Source organism: Somniosus microcephalus, chromosome 23 (genome assembly GCF_052327205.1).
Source record: "Somniosus microcephalus isolate GS21.2 chromosome 23, FLI_Smic_1.0, whole genome shotgun sequence".
In the NCBI taxonomy this organism is placed as follows: Eukaryota; Metazoa; Chordata; class Chondrichthyes; order Squaliformes; family Somniosidae; genus Somniosus; species Somniosus microcephalus.
Genome location: NC_141009.1, coordinates 6472781 through 6493679, shown reverse-complemented (window position 1 = coordinate 6493679; position 20899 = coordinate 6472781). Strand labels below are relative to the sequence as shown.

Below are 20899 nucleotides of genomic sequence, written 5' to 3'. Positions count from 1 at the left end.
AAGGCTTCACATAAAATGAATGACTTTGAAGAGCAATTACAGGAAACTTTCGATTTACCGGCACCGAAATAACTGGAAATCTCAGTTAACCGGCAAAATTCAGGAGTAGGTTCAGGTAAGTTTTACTTCATATTACTTGCCTTCCTTGATCTGTTGCTGTGCAATTGGGTGTGGCTGCAGCTGTTGCTAAGCTACAGAGATGCTTGGAACTTGTGGCCATTGTTCTGCACCTGTTGCTAAGCAACAGGGTTTGTTGCTTTATACGGAGCTCTCAGCCCTCCGTATCTTTTACTATAGCTCTCGGTTATCCGGAATTTTTGATGAACTGGCACCACGTCGGTGCCGGATTAAAAAAAGTTTCCTGTACTACAACAACAACATCTTGTATTTATATAGCACCTTTAGCGTAGTAAAACGTCCCAAGGTGCTGCACAGGAGTATCTTAAGACAAAAAATTTGACACCGATCCACATAAGGATAAATTAGGGCAGATGACCAAAAGCTTGGTCAAAGAGGTAGGTTTTAAGGAGCATCTTAAAGGGGAAACAGAGGTAGACAGGTTTAGGCAGGGAATTCCAGAGCTTAGGGCCCAGGCAACAGAAGGCACGGCCGCCAATGCTTGAACGATTATAATCAGGGATGCTCAAGATGGCAGAATTAGAGGAGCGCAGATATCTTGGGGGGGTTGTGGGGCTGAAGGAGATCACAGAGATAGGGAGGGGCGAGGGATTTGAAAACAAGGATGAGAATTTTGAAATCGAGGTGCTGCTTAACCGGGAGCCAATGTGCACATGGGTGATGGGCGAACGGGACTATGAGCAAAAGGAAATTATAAAAGAGGCCAGGCTGGCCTGTCAAAGTGGCTTCCCGGGAGATAGACAGAATTTTCCGAAACAGCCCAGGGCAGGTTTGCCTGCTCTGGTCCGAGTGCCCGTACATGCCGAAGCCACTTGATCTCAGCACCGGAGCTAGTCGAAGCCTGTGAGCGATGGAACTTTTTAAAATATATTCACAGGATGTGGGCGTCGCTGGCAGGGCCAGCATTTATTGCCCATCCCTAATTGCTCTCAAGAAGGTGGTGGTGAGCCACCTTTCTAAACAACTGAGTGGCTTGCTGGGCCATTTCAGAGGAGCAGTTAAGAGTCAACCACATTGCTGTGGGTCTGGAGTCTGGAGTCACATATAGGCCAGACCGGGTAAGGACAGCAGATTTCCTTCCCTAAAGAACATTAGTGAACCAAACGTCTGGCAGTTTCGTGGTCACCATTACTAACTTTTTATTCCCGATTTATTTAATCAATTGAATTTAAATCCCCCAGCTGCCCTGATGGGATTGTGAACTCATGTCTTCAGATCATTAGTCCAGGCCTCTGGATTACTAGGCCATTAACATAACCACTATGCCATCGTCCAGCTGGCTGATACTGCACTTGCCTGATTCCATTCTTATCTATTTAATCGTAGCAACCTGCAATGGCTTCTCTTCCCGCTCCCACATCGTCACCTCTGGTGTCCTCCAAAGAACTATCTTTGGTCCACCTCCTATTTCTCATCTACATGCTGCCCCTTGGCGACATCATCCGAAAACAGAGCATCAGTTTCCACATGTACGCTGACGACACCCGGCTCTCCCTCGCTACCCCTCCATGGTCTCTAAATTGTCAGATGTCAGTTCTGGATGAGCAGAAATTTTCTGTAATTAAATATTGGGAAGACCGAAGCCATTGTTTTCGGTCCCCACCGCAAACTCCATTCCCTAGCCACTGACTCCATCCCTCTCCCTAACTGAGGCTGACCACACTGTTCATAACCTTGGTGTCATATTTGACCCTGAAGTGAGCTTCCGACCACATATCCGTAGCATAACAAAGACCGCCTACTTCCACCTCCATAACATCGCCCGTCTCCGCCCTTGCCTCAGCTCATCCACTGCTGAAACCCTCATCCATGCCTTTGTTACCTCTAGACTTGACTATTCCAACGTACTCCTGGCTGGCCACCTACGTTCTACCCTACATAAACTTGAGGTCATCCAAAACTCGGCTGCTCGTGTCCTAACTCGCACCAAGTCCCGTTCACCCATCACCCCTGTGCTCGCTGACCTACATTGGCTTCCATATAAAAAGAAAATACTGCAGATGCTGGAAATCTGGTCGCCTTATCTGAGGAAGGATGTTCTTGCCATGGAGGGAGTGCAGCGAAGATTCACCAGACTGATACCTGGGATGACAGGAATGACGTATGAAGAGAGATTGGGTCGATTAGGCTTATATTCGCTGGAGTTTAGAAGAATGATAGGGGATCTCATTGAAACTTATAAAATTCTAACAGGACTGGACAGACTAGATGCAGGAAGGATGTTCCCGATGGCGGGGGAGTCCAGAACCAGGGGTCACAGTCTAAAGGATAAGGGGTAGGCCATTTAGGACTGAGATGAGGAGGAATTTCTTCACCCAGAGAGTGGTGAACCTGTGGAATTCTCTACCACAGAAGGCAGTTGAGGCCAATTCATTAAATATATTCAAGAAGGAGTTAGATATATTTCTTAAGGCTAAAGGGATCAAGGGATATGGGGAGAAGGCAGGGACAGGGTACTGAATTTGGATGATCAGCCATGATCTCATTAAATGGCAGAACAGGCTCGAGGGGCCGAATGGCCTACTCCTGCTCCTATTTTCTAAAACAGAAAATGCTGGAGAAACTCAGCAGGTCAGGCAGCATCTGTGAAGAGAGAAACGAGAGTTAACGTTTCAGGTCGATGACCCTTCGTCAGAACTGGAAACTTGGCTCCCAGTCTGGCAACACCTCAGTTTTATATTCTAATCCTTGTTTTCAAATCCCCCCATGGCCTCGCTCCTCCCTATCTCTGCAACCTCCTCCAGCCCTACAACCCTCCGAGATCTCTGCACTCCTCTAATTCTGCCCTCTTGAGCCTCCCTGATTTTAATCGCTCCACAATTGGAGGTCGTGCCTTCAGCTGCCGAGGCCCAAAGCTCTGGTATTCCCCCGGTAAACTTCTCCACCTCTCTACCTCTCCTTTTTTCTTTTTTCGTCAAGACACTCCTTAAAATCTGTCTCTTTGACCAAGCTTTTGGTCATCAGCCCTAATTTCTCCTTATGTGGCTCCTTGGCAATTTTTTTTGTCTCTTGTGAAGCGCCTTGGGACGTTTTACTACGTTAAAGGCACTATATAAATGCAAGTTGTTGTTGTTATTATTGTTGTTGCCTCCACTTGCCGAAGCTGCTCGGGCAGCGAGCGACGGAACTGGCCGAAGCCTGTGAACCGCCCGAGTGACGGAACTTGCCGAAGCCTGTGAACCGCCCGAGCGACGGAACTGGCCGAAGCCTGTGAACCGCCCGAGCGACGGAACTGGCCGAAGCCTGTGAACCGCCCGAGTGACGGAACTGGCCGAAGCCTGTGAACCGCCCGAGCGACGGAACTGGCCGAAGCCTGTGAACCGCCCGAGTGACGGAACTTGCCGAAGCCTGTGAACCGCCCGAGCGACGGAACTGGCCGAAGCCTGTGAACCGCCCGAGTGACGGAACTTGCCGAAGCCTGTGAACCCGCGCGACTGAACTTGCCGAAGCCGCTCGGGTCCGTTCGTTTCCTTGCTGCAGAACGGTGACATCACCGCCGCGGTCGGTAAAAAGGCCGGAGCGAGCCCGCGGCGCCGGAGTCTGCAGCGAGCATCGAGCCGCCAACAACTCGGTAAATATTTATCCGGGAATAATATCTAACAGCTCGACGGGTTAAAAATCAGCATAAAAAAAATCAATTGCAAGGCCGCGGTTTTCATTCAAAAGGGGAAACATTTTTTTTTAACCTCAGTTTTAATTTTACCGGGGTCTTTATTGTTTAACAAAATCATATTGAAGAAACTGAGGTAAAATATTTTTTTAAAGTATATTGTGGTTTTGACGGGTGTGGTAAAAAGGGTTCCGTTCAGGCCGATTTTTGTTGTCGGGCGTCGACGCCCGTCTGAGGAGAGCGGAGGAATTTTAATGCCTGCATTTGAACTGTAATTATTTTACAGTATATCTAATTTTTAAAGTTTATTTTTTTTTTAAAAGAAGGTAAAATGTTGATATTCCCTCGTGCTGCGCATTTTTATTTTAGATCTGTGCACTCGCAGAGACTTGTATAACATTAAAAAAAAATACTATGTCAGATTTGGCTTTTCTCTGGTTTATTTTTGGGGTTTTCAACCACAATGAGCCTTAAAATGGCTGCGGGGGAGGCTGTGACCGCAGCAAGGTCAGGGAAAATAGAAACTAGAGAGAAAAAAATATAATATAGTATATATAAATTATTAATTTTGAGGGGAATCAGCCCAGAAGGTGGCTTGGGGAAGTGCATTAGTTCATAATTCAGCGTTGAATTTTACCCCCAGGAAGGCGGGGGGGGGGGAAACATGAGTTTAAAAATATATCTTCTCAAAAAATAGGTTGAGGAATGAGGGCAGGTTGAGTGAATGGGGAGTACAGAATTTGACAAGAATAAATAATTACCTGGGGGAAGAAAAAGAAAAAGCTGTACAGAAATAGCCAGCTCAGAGGTATTGAAAATATTGGCATTTGCAGACTATATTAATTCATTTTCAAGAACAAGTGCGTTTTTGGGGGGGTGGGGAGATAATCCAAAATAGTTTATTTAAAGAATACCATAATGCAGAGAACCAGGATTTAAAAACGTGGTTAATTATTACTCCACGGTAATTGACATTAGGACGATTTGAAGACAGGTTCATTATTATTCCATAGTAACAGATGTCAGGGCAATTCAAGCAACAGTTGCAGAACATGATGGTTCTTAATATTTCTCAATGTGATTGGATTTCTTTACAAACTCCCCCCCCCCCCCCCCCCCCCCCCCCCAGCCAGAAACCAATCCTGTTAGTAGATCTAAGTGTAATATTAAAGAAGGAAAACCGCTTTACTGTCCTTCTCAAATTGAGAGCAAAAGGCTGGGTGGGGCTGCGGAGAATGAATTACTGTGCAACTAACGTTCAAGAGTTGTGTTAAATAGGTGATTTTTTTTCGTTCTGTCTTTGTTGGTCATTGCACATTTTTTGTTAAATGAAACATTCAGCTGAAGCTAACTTGAGTTTGATGAACACAAGAAGTGTTTTTTGTTCTGGTCTTTCTCCTGTGGTTTCATGTGTGAGGTGAATCTGTTTCTATTCAGTTAATGTTCCCCTTACAGTAACTAAGACACTATTTAAAAAAAATGTGCTTTGAATTATTACCTCAATATTTATTCCGTTTGCCTGGATTTTTTGATGATTAAGCAAATTGTCATCAGTTTATAGAGGTAACTGTTTAACTTAACGAGTTGCAAATTCCACAGAGTGATCAGTTATGAATATTATGAATCTATTTGTTGTAAAGCAACTATATGAGACCATGAACCACTGATGTGAAACATGACCTCATTCTGTAAGGATCATAGATAGATGGACCACTTTGATTAGATTTGGGAGAGTAGAAAATAAGAATGTCAAAGGAAAATAAGAGTTCAAACTGTTTTGTTCTGCAGTACCTTTTTTTCCCCCAATTCAGTCATCAATCAAGAAACCTTCAAAAGAATTTGCTTTGCTTTAATTACTGAACATGGAGCACATAAAACAAAAAATCTGCATGCTCTTTTTAAATAAAGTAAATTGCTTTCTGGAGTTGGGTCGATGCTGCCTGTGTGTAATCTAAATTTATGTTATCTCAAATATGTAGGGTGGGGACTATTTTATAGTCAGGGTGACGGTTAAAGATTGTATAATGGCGAAAAGTCCAAATGGTATTGCGGTACGAATGTCACCTAGATGATTATAAAAAGCAAATAAAAGCTGTGCATCATGGTACTGTCTTTTTTCTTTTGTCAAATGTATGATGTTTGAACATAAAAGCTAATCTGAAAATCAAATAGTGTACAGACTTTTAATTAGTTTTCTGTTTAAGAATGAATGTCTTCTGTATCAGAATTTGGCACCTTTTTAACTCTTAACTCCTATTTTAAATTAAAAAATATATGATGTGGGACAAAGTTTGAAAAAGGGGTTCTAATTGTCGTGTGAGTCCTAATTGTCGTGTGAGTCCTTAAGTAATAATGTAGTCTAGAGTAATATCTCTGTAATATGCAGAGGATTAATTAATTGGAAGCTAGAAGCGAACTTTGCAGTGACTGTGTTTGGTATACTGCGCCACTGAAAAATTGAGCAGTGCACAAACAAGGTCAGGGTGGGGTTAGTTTTTATTATAGCTCTGGTGGTAGGAAATAATTTGAATATTCTATTTTTTTTTTCAGTTTTATAAAAGCACATAAGTGCAGTTTTTAAAACCAAATCAACGGAGGAATTTTTTAAAGAAAGTACTTTTACTGCAAACACTAGTTGTACTGGACAGATTTCATGGGAGAAATCTGAACTGAGCCAATCTATATTCCTAATCCAGATATAGAGGAATGTGGAATTAGATGCGGCTATTCAAACACTAGTGACAATATCCCAAAATTTGAGGAGGCAGCAATTTAAAAAAAAAAAAATGCAGCCGTTGTATTTTAATGGTGCAGTTCAGAGAGACTAATGCTATAAAGTTTGGCAATGCAAAATTCAGACAATTACTAATAACTTTATTGGTGCAATATGTTTTTTTAAATATAGGATTTGCTTTGTGTGAATTGCTCTGCCATTATTATTTAGTATATATTGTATTTATCAAACAGCATCTACAACATGTCGTCATTCCGCAAAACCAAACTGCAGGTATTGTGTATGTGTGAACCGTGTGCAGTGTAGCTGCCTGCATCTACTTAATGGTGTGCACTATATATTGTAACAGGAATGTGACTGGGAGTGCAATATACTGGGTGATGCACGGTAGCATGCTTTACAGTCACCAGTTTTCTTGCGCTATGACTGACGTAACTGATCTCATATTAGTGATTTGGAGCCACGCTTTGGTCCCTCTTTGCTCTTGGAACTTTTCTTCTGACTGCCTTTCCTTAACTAGTTACTATTTACAGTAGATAAATTCTCCATTGGAGTTCAGTCACCCTTGAGCATTGGCAGCTGACTAGTTTATTTTTTAAAAGGTCAGTTTCCATCTAACAGCAATGTGTCGGATTTCTTACTTGTGGTAACAAAGTCCAACCTTACAAAAAGGCCTGAATGATGTTCAAAAAGCTTATCCTTTAGTATGAGTTTCAATTTGTTTCAACTCTTGTGGATAATATTATCAAAGTTCTATTTGAGAATGAATTAAATAACCTTTTATACATGGAAGCATAGCGTATTCATCCAAGTTCTACAAGTGCATTTTAAATTATAGCTACAGTCTAATACGGCAATTATTGGTTACTGATTGTTTTATAGAAACAGGACTAGGCCATTCAGCCCCTGGAGCCTGTTCCGCCAGTCAGTGAGATCATGGCTGATCTGCGACCTAACTCCATATACCTGTCTTTGCCCCATATCCCTTAATACCTTTGGTTAACAAAAAGCTATCAATCTCAGATTTAAAATTAACAATTGATTGAGCATCAATTGCTGTTTGCGGAAGAGAGTTCCAAACTTCTACCACCCTTTGTGTGTAGAAGTGTTTCCTAATTTCACTCCTGAAAGGTCTGGCTCTAATTTTGAGGCTGTGTCCTCTCGTCCTAGACTCCCCAACCAGCAAGTAGTTTATCTCTATTTACCCGATCTGTTTCCTTTAATATCTCCAAAACTTTGATTCAAATCACCCCCTTAACCGTCTAAATTCCAGGGATTACAACCCGAATTTGAATAATCTCTCCTCGTAATTTAACCCTTGGAGTCCGGGTATTATTCTGGTAAACCTACGCTGCACTCCTTCCAAGGCCAATGTATTTAGATTTTAGAACCAAAAATGGCCGGTTAGTTGGTGTACTGCTAATGAAATAAAGAAGGATCTGTATTCAATCCTTGGTCTGTGCTGAAATTACCAATCTCAGGAAAGAATGGGTGATTTAAAAAATTGGAGAATTTATTATCCCAAAAACATTCTTCTGATTCTGTTGTCTGGACTCAATTCAAGGATGCAGGACTAGACAATCCAGTGGTAGATGACATGGACTGCCAACATTCAGGAAGATGTTATCTTGTACTATGTTAAATAAATAGAATCACCATCTGGTAAAAGGATAAATCTTTTATACTGAAGTGTTCTTTTTGTAAAAAAAAACTTGCACAAAATGCTCTTTACATGTGAAAGCAATTTAGTTGAAATGTCAGTGTTGGAATAGATTCCAGTCCACTGGGGCAGTCCCACACCCACTAAGTTGATTAGTTTTAGTCTGTATGGCCAATTTTCATTCTCAGTCTTCATATTGAACAGTTTAAAAAAAAATTCACATAGTCATAACACCATAGAAGGAGGCCATTTGGCCCATTGAGTCCGTGCCGGCTCTCTGTAGAGCAATTCAGGCAGTTCCATTCCCCCGCTCTATCCCCGTAGCCCTGCCAGTATATTTCCCTCAAGTGCCTATCCAGTCTCCCCTTGCAAACATTGAGTGTCTCCGCTTCCACCACTTCCGTCGGCAGCGAGTTCCAGGTCATCACCACTCGCTGGGGGAAAAAAAATTCTCCTCACATCCCCCCTGTCTCTCTTGCCCAAAACCTTAAATCTGTGTCCCCTAGTCCCTGTACCATCAACTAGTGGGAACAGCCTTTCCCCGTCTAGCCTATCCAAACCTGTCATAACCTTGTCCACCTCTATCAAATCACCCCTCAACCTCCTTTGCTCTAATGAAAACAAATCCAGCTTCTCCAACCTGTTGTAATTAAGAACCCCCATCCCCGGAACCATTCTGGTCAATCTCCTCTGCACCCTCTCGAGTGCCTTCGCATCCTTCCTAAAGTGTGGTGACCGAACTGGACGCAATACTCTTTATTATTTTATTCAAAACTAAGTGGTCTCTGCCCTGCCGTCCACATAGACTTGTCTTTGCTACACAAAGGGCAGGTAGATGGTCTGCTCCCACTCCCAGACCTTTCCAAAGCTCCCATAAACAGGCTGTACATTAGGAAGCCTGAATTATGATCCAAGCTGGACTGCCTTTTCTGACTTTTTTTTTTCTCCCCTCTGCGGACAGATGTTGCAGCCTCTGGGCAGCTTACCCCTGCTTGATGTGGTTTGAAAAGAAAGTGAGAGTGTTGGGAGAGGGCGATTGTGTCTGTATCTTCCCAACACTTGGTTATATTGCCCATCACCCCAAATATATTTTTAAGTACTCATGGGACACTTGTGTGAACGTAACCTGTACTAAAACATCAGGATTTGGGGTTCCTCCCTGCTTATGAAAGATCCTGTTGCACTTATTCTTAATCATTTTAAATAATGGAAATGGTATTCTGGTCAATGTTTGCATTTTATTGAAAATGGCAGAAATGTATTGCCAGTAACAGGATTACAGTGGCTTAAGAGAATGGTGCCCATCTTAAGTGTGAAAGTGATGCTGCTGAGCATTGACGTTGCGTTATAACTTACTGACCTTTGTAATGGTATGTGGGTTTTACTTAAGTTTATATAATGTCTTCAACACAGTTTAATTTCCTTGAGAATTTCAAATAAATTGAACTTGGCTATATTACAATTACTGGTTGTGCCATGCTGTATGTCTTCTGTACAATTCTAGTGCAGTGTTGAATCTTGCTGCGTCATACCTGCCATTTGAGTGATGATTTATGTTAGATCCTATGAAATGTGATTGTACGGTTTTGCCTTTCTCCTCATTGTGTTGCCAACCTTTAATATAACAGTGATGAAGCCTTCTTAGTGTGGAGTGAAAAGATTTAAGCTTGGAGCACTAATTACAATATTGCACTAATGACCTATATGCTGGTTATCTGATTCATACTGGAATAAATTAGATTGGGAGCAGTAATTGTATTTTATGGAGGTGGTTGGTGTATCCTGGGCCTTGGCTTTTAGTTGGAGTGCTTTTGTAGTGTAATCGTGCTGGGTAGAACTCTCTGGCAAGCAGCTGTTTTGTGTTATCAGGCTGGGCCAGAATGCAATGGGAGTGACTGATCTCCCTACACTGCATAGTGTAACTTGCTGTTGGTCTGTGGTATGCGGCAGTTGTGAACCGATTGGTTGGAATGCAGCATTTATTTGTGATGTACATCGGCAGGTGGCCTCTTGACATTGAAAGCAGAGGACTGTGCAGATGGAACATTAGTTTTGTAACTTTTTTGGATTTATTATAGGAATCTATATTCTAGGAAAGCCACTACAATACCTTTTCATATTTATGCGGAGTGTAAAATGCTACTTTGATAAGTCGTTTTCTTACAAATATGGAGAAAAGATCATTACAGGGCCTTATCCTGGAACATTCCTTTAAAGTCCATCTAGTAAATTTTCAATGTTTGTATACACTGCTTTGGGAAGAGGAAGAAAGAAGAGATGATTTATGTTCTAGCACTGACAGTGAACACTTAATTTGTCACTTCAACCATCTCGTTATTAGGTTTCAAATGTACTTTGTAAGTGTCTCTTTTTAGTCAGACACAGGGTTATTTTTGGAAATGGAATGTTTGGAACCATTTATGAGGAAAGAATTAATGTGTTGCCTCGTTAACTGAAATACCGCACCAGATTTTAGCTACACCTGAATGTTCTCATGGTGTATTTTATGCCCATCGATTTCTTTTTGTTACCGCTGCACAGTTAGCAATGCAGTAAAAATACTGCTTACATCAACTGATAGCAGAAATGCTGACTGTGAGCACTGTAGCATAAATGTTTCAATAACATATATAATAACCTGTCCTGTAAAGACGCTGCAGTTTTTTTTGCAGATATGTAATATAATGGATTCTAAAATAAACTAAAAAAAATGGATGATAACTTTAAAATAACAAAAATAGTTTATAATATGATGGTTTTGGAATAACTGGCAGTCTTGCTTGCCTAACCCTGACGAGCAAACCTTCTGAGACAAGTGGAATTTCTTGTTGGCTGTCTCTCGAGTATAAGTACACCCAGTCTGCAATTTTCCACTTGCTCACGTAAGTTTTGTGGGGCCATCTTTTTGTTTGGAGGGGGAAATTGCCACAGGATCATTGTATGTAATGGTTGGCTGCTGATCTTCAAATTCGGCAAATGTTTTGACTAATTAGCGCTGGGGGATTGTGAATCCAGTCCATGTGACTTATTTTGAAATTATGAATTTGTACTGTCTTTAATCAAATGAGAATAGAATTCTGAACACTATGACTAATGTTTCTGACTAGGCTTTACTGTAATGAATGGATTCAGATAGAAGATTAGGAACAACAAAGAGGGCTATCTGTTGCAATAGACATTAGATTAAAAAGTGCTAGACTGCAGAATATCTAATCCAAAATGACAACCCATTGCTATATTCTGGATGGATGGAGGTTAGAGTTTTACAGCACAGAAAGAGGCCCTTCGGCCCATCGTAATACTGCCCATTGCAGTACTAATTCCCATTCATAATGTTTCCTTTTAGAAATTAGAGTAACATTTGGTACAGTGGCGCACAAGTGTGTGTGCGTACTCGGAAATGTAATTAACCCCATGATCAATTTAATGTTTTTATTTTATTGAAAAATGAGAATTAAACATCTCTTAAAATTGAAAAGTTAATCATGTTAATTGATTGATCAAACGAGCTTATTTCTCATGTTGTCCCTACCTCTGATTTGGCTGCACTGAAAGGGACAGTCGAGAATGCCCTCTGGAATTCTGCAGTAAGGCCAACCTCTGAAATGGCCTAGCAAGTCTCTCAGTTGTAACTAACCACTACGAAACAAACTAGTAAGAATGAAACCGGACAGACCACATAGTCATACTCACAGAATCATACCTTTCAGCCAATGTCCCAAACTCCTCCATCACCATCCCTGGGTATGTCCTGTCCCACCGGCAGGACAGACTCACCAGGGGTGGTGGCACAGTGGTATACAGTCGGGAAGGAGTGGCCCTGGGAGCCCTCAACATTGACTCCGGACCCCATGAAGTCTCCTGGCTTCAGGTCAAGCATGGGCAAGGAAACCTCCTGCTGATTACCACCTACCGCCCTCCCTCAGCTGATGAATCAGTACTCCTCCATGTTGAACACCACTTGGAAGAAGCACTGAGAGTAGCAAGGGCACAGAATGTACTCTGGGTGGGGGGCGTCAATGTCCATCCCCAAGAGTGGCTCGGTAGCGCCACTGCTGACTGAGCTGGCTGAGTCCTGAAGGACAAAACTGCCAGTCTGGGCCTGCGACAGGTGGTGAGTGAACCAACACGAGGGAAAAACCTACTTGACCTCGTCCTCACCAATCTACCTGTCACAGATGCATCTGTCCATGACCGTATTGGCAGCAGTGACCACCGCACAGTCATTGTGGAGATGAAGTCCCGTCTTCACATTGAGAACACCCTCCATTGTGTTGTGTGGCACTACCACCGTGCTAAATGGGATAGATTCAGAACAGATCTAGCAGTTCAAAACTGGGCATCCATGAGGCGCTGTGGGCCATCAGCAGCAGCAGATTCCACCACAATCTGTAACCTCATGGCCTGGCATATCCCTCACTCTACATTACCACCAAGCCAGGGGACCAACCCTGGTTCAACAATGAGTGTAGAAGAGCATGCCAGGAGCAGCACCAGGCGTACCTAAAAATGAGGTGGCAACCTGGGGAAGCTGCAACACAGGACTACATGCATGCTAAAAAGCGGAAGCAGCATGCTATAGACAGGGCTAAGCGATTCCCACAATCAGTCCTGCCACATCCAGTCGTGAATGGTGGTGGACCATTAAACAACTAACGGGAGGAGGAGGCTCCAAGAATATCCCCATCCTCAATGATGGTGGAGCCCAGCACGTGAGTGCAAAAGACAAGGCTGAAGCGTTTGCAACAAACTTCAGGCAGAAGTGCCGAGTGGATGATCCATATCGGCCTACTCCCGGGGTCCCCACCATTACAGAAGCCAGTCTTCAGCCAATTCGATTCACTCCACGTGATATCAAGAAACAACTGAGCGCACTGGATACAGCAAAGGCTATGGGCCCGACAACATCCCGGCTATCATGCTGAAGACTTGTGCTCCAAAACTAGCCGCGCCTTTAGCCAAGCTGTTTCAGTACAGCTACAACACTGGCATCTATCCGACAATGTGGAAAACAGCCCAGGTATGTCCGGTCCACAAAAAGCAGCACAAATTCAGTCCGGCCAATTACCGCCCCATCAGTCTACTCTCAATCATCAGCAAAGTGATGGAAGGTGTCATCGACAGTGCTATCAAGCGGCACTTACTCACCAATAACCTGCTCACTGATGCCTAGTTTGGGTTCCGCCAAGACCACTCTGCTCCTGACCTCATTACAGCCTTTGTCCAAACATGGACAAAGGAGCTGAATTCCAGAAGTGAGAGTGACTGCCCTTGACATCAAGGCAGCATTTGACCGAGTGTGGCATCAAGGAGCCCTAGTAAAACTGAAGTCAATGGGAATCAGGGGAAAACTATCCTGGCTGGAGTCATATCTAGCACAAAGGAAGATGGTTGTGGTGGTTGAAGGTCAATCATCACAGCCCCAGGACATCGCTGCAGGCGTTCCTCAGGGCAGTGTCCTAGGCCCAACCATCTTCAGCTGCTTCATCAATGACCTTCCCTCCAACATAAGGTCAGAAATGGGGATGTTCGCTGATGACTGCACAGTGTTTAGCGCCATTCGCAACTCCATAGATAATGATGCAGTCCATGCCTGCATGCAACAAGATCTGGACGACATTCAGGCTTGGGCTAATAATTGGCAGGTAACATTCGCGCCACAGAAGTGCCAGGCAATGACTATCTCCAACAAGTGAGTGTCTAACCACCTCCCCTTGACATTCAACGGCATTACCATCGCCGAATCCCCCACTATCAACATCCTGGGGGGGTTACCATTAACCAGAAACTTAACTGGACCAGCCACATAAACACTGGCAACAAGAGCAGATCAGAGGCTAGGTATTCTGCGGCGAGTGTCTCGCCTCCTGACTCCCCAAAGCCTTTCCACCATCTACAAGGCGCAAGTAAGGAGTGTGATGGCATACTCTCCACTTGCCTGGATGAGTGCAGCTCCAACAACACTCTAAGCTCGACACCATCCAGGACAAAGCAGCCCGCTTGATTGGCACCCCATCCGCCACCTTAAACATTCACTCCCTCCACCATCGGCGTACCGTGGCTGCAGTGTACCATCTACAAGATGCACTGCAGCAACTCGCCAAGGCTTCTTCGGCAGCACCTTCCAAACCCGCAACCTCTTCCACCTAGAAGGATAAGGGCAGCAGGTGCATGGGAACACCACCACCCCCAAGTTCCCCTCCAAGTCACACACCATCCTGACTTAGAAGCATATCGCCGATCCTTCATCGTCGCTGGGTCAAAATCCTGGAACTCCCTAACAGCATTGTGGGAGTACCTTCACCACACAGACTGCAGCAGTTCAAGAAGGTGGCTCACCACCACCTTCTCGAGGGCAACTAGGGATGGGCAATAAATGCTGGCATTGCCAGTGATGCTCTGATCCCATAAACGAATAAAAAAAATATTAAGGTTACTATTTATAGGGTGCAGATAGTGTCTGTTCTTCCTCTTAATTTCATTTGTATTTTTATTTGCTAAAGCAATGGAGGTGTGGTTGGAATTTATTTCACAGATAATGCGTGCTGAAAATGGTAAATCTTAGTAATCATTTGCAAAATAAAAAACATAAATACCGTAGTGAAGGATGAGCTCACAATTGATAAATCCCTTTTCAGGATGTGAGGCACTTTGGGTCGTGGCATATGCAGTCAGCTATGACCAGCAGAAGTATTGCTTTCAATCTTTGGGTATAGATGTAATTTACAAATTGTTTAATATTCTGGTTTAACAACCTATGAATAACATGTCAGCTGTGGCTCAGTGGGCAGCACCCTCGCCTCTGAGTCAGAAGGTTGTGGGTTCAAGTCCCACTCCAGAGACTTGAGCACAAAAATCTGGGTTGATACTCTAGTACAGTACTGAGGGAGTGCTGCACTGTCACAGGTGCCGTCACTTGGTGAGATGTTAATCTGAGGCCCTGACTGCTCTCTCCGGTGGAAATAAAAGATCCCACGGCACTATTTTGAAGAGCAGGGAAGTTATCCCTGGTGTCCTGGCCAATATTTATTCCTTAATCAACATCACTAAAACAGATGATCTGGTTTGTGGGAGCTTGCTGTGCGCAAATTGGCTGCCATGATTCCTACATTACAACAGTGATTACACTTCAAAAAGTACTTAATTGGCTGCAAAGTGCTTTTGGACGTCCAGTAGTCAGGAAAGGCGCTATAGAAATGCAAGTCTTTCTTTGTATGTATTTTCTTTAATTGCACCTGTTATAATTCAGTTCCATATATGCTTCACTCTCGTTATTTGCTTATTACTCTGCCTAACTAGAATGTTTGATGAAGTCAAATTTTTTTTGTCTTATAATACTTGTGTGAAGCACCTTGGGACATTTTACTATGTTAAAGGTGCTGTATAAATACATGTTGTTATTGAAGTATTTTGAAGAAATAATGTAATACAGGTCCACAATCCCTTATCCGCAATTCCGAAATTCGAAAAGCTCTGAAAACCGAAAGTTTTTTTGTGGAGCGTCACCCGTGTACACGACATGACCCGAGTGGCGCCAAACATGACCCGACGCGGCCGATGCTTGACCCACGCAGGTGTGAGGCGTCAGTTGTGTCTCGGCGCTGCTACCAGTCACACGTGCGTCTGCTGCTCTGATATTTTTTGTTATTTTGTGATTTTGAGTTTAATTTCACTGTGAAAATGTCAAAAAGAGCTGCAGATACCCCTACCGTTCTGAAATCCGAAAAATTCCGAAACACATCTGGCCCCAAGGGTTTCGGATAAGGGATTAATAACCTGTATAACAAGTTCAGTATTGAAACCTGAATATAATTGTTTTAATTAACCCAGACATTTAGCATTGCAGTGAAGCAGTTTCATAGAAATTGGGCCCCCCAGCATCTCTGGGTCTCAAACTACAACTATAAATCTCTTACTGCAGTGTGATTTGCTGTCATAGTCAGATGTATATGCAGTATAAATGCAACCTTTGAAGCCTTCCTTTGTGATCTGATTTTTCCACAGAAATAATTTTCCTAGTGTCTCAATTACTGATCTGTTGTCACCACATGCATAACTTTTCACATTGGTTGGTGAATTCTGCATATTCTTTCATGGCTATGCAATTTTGGGTGGGGGAGCGCAGGTGGTGGAGGAGGCTCAACGTGAATGCACTCAATTAGACATCATTACTGTGCTTTGTGGAAGTTGGTGGAGATCTACCCCATTTTCAGCTTTTCCTGACACTAAGTGGGAGCATTTAATGGTGGTTCAGTTACTAGTGAACATCTGTATGCTGTCCGTGAAATGGCTGCTGTTTCTGGTTTTGCACTTGTGTCATTGGTCAGCTGGCTGCTTTCGAGTATGTTCTTGGGACAAGTATATGTGGAATCTAGAGCCCATCATTCTCTGAGTGATGTAATCCTAATAGTCTTGTGAATGCTGCCATGGGATTCTGAATTTTAAAAGGCTTTTGTTTTTCCGAGTGATGTTTTTCCAGTTTCCTCCCTCCTTTGCTCCCCTCTCACTGACTGTTGCTGGGGTATAGTTCTTGATGCAGGCTGTCCTCCAGTAATTTGCTCAAATGGCCATTCTTTTGTATGTTGGTCTGGATGGCGAGTGTCTGCAGGCTACTTAACTGTGGAAAGGGAGAATAGATTGAAGTAGCACAAGATAGAAATGTGAACCATGAGCTGGTTACGTTCCAGCTACTGGTTAGATTTCTGTGATTCGGGTGTTTAATTATACAAGATTTGCCCCTTACACTGAGCATTAGCTTCGCTCTGCATACTGCTCGTGGTTATGGAGAAACCCTTCGTGTGCTGACGATGCTTTCTGTTTTGAAAAGGTAAAATTAATCATTGGGGGATGTAACTCCTTAACAGTGTTTAGTGGCACATGCAACCATTGATTTTGATGCTGCAGTTCCGTTTACAATGTTTGGACCCCTTTCCCTCCCTCCCCCGCCTTTCCCTTTGGAATTATGGTACTGCTTTTTAGTCATTGCCAAATGTTTGTTTACATTAAGTTGTAGTGCGAAGCAGTTTTTTTTTATCAACTTGAATGAGGAGGAAAATAGTCGTCGACTAAAATGATTGTATATTTCTATTAATTAAACTAAATTTAGGATAACATTTCTTCGGAAAACTAAAATAAGACTCCAATTTACGATAGAGACAAGACAAACTAAAATTAAAATTATATCTAGGACTGAGAACACTGGCTACTCTGCAATTTTGGAACAGATGTTGGAAATTGATGCATAGTCTCAACCATTGTGAAGCACCCGTTTAATATTTCTCAACATTTCTGTGTCTTGAGTTGTATTAGAAAATATTTTTTTGAAATTTAAATTGCTCCCCAAAATTCTTAAACGAATAGAACAAAAATACAGAATGGGAATGTTTGACCAATTCTCCCTTCCCCCCCCCCCCCCCCCCCCAAGACTATAACTAAAATATGGCACAAAACTTGAGTAAAAGACTAGACTAAAATGAGGGCAAAATTTCTTCTGAAGACCAACAGAGAGCTGCAACTAAAACGCCCAATGAATCCTAAGATTAGGACATCACTTGTGTGCATCTTATTTTTTGCTAATAGGCTGAACTGTACTGTACTGCTGGTGACAGGATGTTCTATACCTTCAGCTGTCACCATTTTCATTGCTCTAAATCATGTCATCTCTATCACAGCACAAGCCTGTTGTATAATATCAAGTAGTCAAAACTGTCTTCAAGTTACCAATGAATTTGTCTACTTAATAACAGTGACTACACTTCAAGAATAATTTGTTGGCTGTACAGCACTCTGGAATGGCCTGAGATTGTGAAAAGTACTATATAAATGCAAGTTTATTTGTTCTTTTAAGGCAGTAATTCAACCTCACAGTTCAGCTGATGTTCTTAAATTCCTTAAGCATTGCTCTGATTTCTAACAATGCTGTTAGGACAGCTGCACTAAATTGCTGCCTTGTAGCTCAGGCATTTTTGGTGCCTCCGTCACCAGTATTGGAAAGTTGGTGCCAAAAAAGCCTGAAGTACATCAGTAATGATTTGTCTGTATTATAAGGCCTGTTTGCATGTCTGTGTGCTCATTAGCAATGGCAGTGTCTACGAGTGCTACTCATGGACTATCTTGAATTTCAATGCTTTCCATATTGAATAAGTTATTGTAGTTTAAAGACTGCATGCTCTGTATGATTAGTGTCAGTATTGCTAGCAGAAATTGCTTTCATTACTGCAGCATAGAGTTAAATGTTAGTTAAAATAATTAAGATGGATTGCACTTTGTTTCTAAATAAGAAACCTATAAAAATGAGCACGCTGTTTGAGTTAAAAATGTTTTTATAAAGGATCATTTTGCAATAAATCTAATGTTTGCTTTTATGCCTGCAACAGAAAATGGATTCCACCGGAGTAAAAGTTCTAGATTCAGCAGATGACATCCAGGAAAGACGTCAGCAGGTGCTAGACAGGTATGAATTTCTTTTACGTTCAGGGATTTGTAGTGTTAGAAAATAGCAGTCAAGGAGACTTAGTGTGAGTGGAAGTGTACAATCCCCCACGTGGGCATTTATCATCTGCACCAGTAGGGTCCAGGCCAAAATAGCTGATGGGACCATGGCCAGAGCTGAGGTGGGTCTGGGCACCCCCCACCCCGCTGGAATTTCAGGCAGGCATGGGCAAGTGGGCGCTGGAGGTGTGCCTGAAATGACGCTTGCACTTGTCTGACCCATGCTAATGCGGTATTGTCCCGCTGACCCCATAAACTCCAATTGGATTGTGCTGCAGGACACCATTGATTGTGATTCCAGCTGACCTGGGGAATTTCGGGGCCGTTGACTTTTGCGACTCACTTTGAATGAATTCCCAAGGAAAACTGTAGCTAGTTGCTCAAATTTTCCATAAGTCCATGTTGCTAGAACAAAATAAATTGGGGTAAAAATTCCTTTAGGCCCGTTTTCCAGTTTGAAATGGGCACCGCGCATCAGAGTGCGCACCACAGCCGAGAGGCCTGAGACAGGCGCCAGCAGCTCGCCCATTTTATAAAGGTGACTTTTGGGCTGTTTGCTGCCCCAGCAGTGGCCCAAAGGTAAGTCTTGGAAGCGAGGTAAGTCTTGGGAGGGGGTAGAATGGCAGAGTCGGGGTGGGGGGTGGGGGGCAGGTGATTGAGAGTACTGTGGAGTTGGGGGGTGCAGGAATAACATAGTATTTACAGCACAGGATCAGGCCATTCGGACCAACAGGTCTATGCTGCTGTTTACACTCCACAAGGGCCTCCTCCCACTTAACATCCCCTTAAATGCATCCATGCTATTCGCCTCAAGTACTCCATGTGGTAGCAATGGCCCAACCCAATATCTGGCCAGATGGTATTTCAGCGTCCTTTGAGGACAGCATGTTGGTCCCCGAAATTGGCCCTCGTCGCGCATGTTTTACAGGTTTAAAACGGGGTGCGGCAACGTCTAATTTTCTATCCCCTTTTACTATCATCTGACACCGATTCTGATGGTTGATTTTATTAGATTTGGTTAGGTATTTTGGAAGGGATGCTAGCAATGTTCCCTTCAATTTTTTTTTTGGGTGCGCAGCCCCTATAAGGAGCTGCGTGGCCCATTCAAAATACCGCGCATGCGCAGTTTTTCCCTATTTAAAAGCTGGTCAGCCAGCTGCACGGGAGTTGCAGAGCGCTGCACAGCCACACAGATTAAAGGGAACGTTGGATGCTAGTTGGTAGTAAAGTATCTTGGGGAAGAATGGAGAGAAGCAGATCAAGTAACACTATTACTAAGATGACCGTATTCTGTGTCTACACATACTAGGTACCGGCGGTTCAAGGAGCTCTCTGTTCTGAGACGGCAGAAGCTAGATGATTCTTTCAGCTTTCAGTGTTTCCGCCGTGATGCTGACGAATTGGAGAAATGGATTCAGGAGAAACTGCAAATTGCATCGGATGAGAGTTATAAGGATCCCAGCAATCTGCAGGTGCGTGATGTTGTGAGCCTCTGACCACTTGTATGTTTTGAGTAGTAATAAACGGGTCATTTTCACAGGCTGTAACTGGTGGGGTACCGCGAGTAGGAATAAACGGGTCATTTTCACAGGCTGTAACTGGTGGGGTACCGTGAGTAGGAATAAACGGGTCATTTTCACAGGCTGTAACTGGTGGGGTACCGCAAGGATCAGTGCTTGGGCCTCAGCTATTCATAATCTACATCAATGATTTGGATGAGGGGACCAAATGTAATATATTCAAGTTTGCTGATGATATTGGGTGGGAATGTAAGTTGTGAGGAGGATGCAAGGAGGCTTCATGGGGATATAGACAGGCTAAGTGAGTGGGCAAGAACATGGCAAATAGAATATAATGTGGAGAAATGTGAAGTTCTCCACTTTGGTAGGAAAAATAGAAAAGCAGAGTATTTTTTAAATGGTGAGAGATTGGGAAATGTTGGTGTTCAGAGGGACCTGGGTGTCCTTGTACACAAATCACTGAAAGTTAACATGCAGGTACAGCAAGCAATTAGGAAAGCAACTGGTATGTTGACCTTTATTACAAGAGGATTTGAGTATAAGAGTAAAGACGTCTTACTGCAATTATATAGGGCCCTGGTGAGACCACACCTGGAGTATTGTGTACAGTTTTGGTCTCCTTACCTAAGGAAAGATATACTTGCCATTGAGGGAGTGCAACAAAGGTTCACCAGACTGATTTCTGGGATGGGGGGGATTGTCCTATGAGGATAGATTGAGTAGACTAGGCCTATATTTGCTGGAGT

General features: G+C 43.1%; 1 protein-coding gene across 14 annotated transcripts in view; it reads left to right on the top strand.

The window, feature by feature from the left end:
• The first annotated feature begins 3618 nt into the window (after nucleotides 1-3618).
• The window catches only part of sptan1 (spectrin alpha, non-erythrocytic 1), a 118224-nt gene continuing 100943 nt past the window's right edge, over nucleotides 3619-20899 (top strand). For 9 of the 14 annotated variants that reach the window (XM_085965289.1, XM_085965293.1, XM_085965285.1 and 6 more), the window contains exons 1-4: nucleotides 3647-3709; nucleotides 6716-6755; nucleotides 18519-18595; nucleotides 19943-20105. In XM_085965289.1, coding sequence (XP_085821415.1) covers nucleotides 6726-6755; nucleotides 18519-18595; nucleotides 19943-20105 — 270 coding nt within the window. In that variant the 5' untranslated portion in view covers nucleotides 3647-3709; nucleotides 6716-6725. Of the gene's footprint in view, nucleotides 3710-3866; nucleotides 3885-6715; nucleotides 6756-18518; nucleotides 18596-19942; nucleotides 20106-20899 lie in introns of those variants that run through there. The other 5 variants (XM_085965291.1, XM_085965294.1, XM_085965290.1 and 2 more) reach the window with 3 other exon arrangements.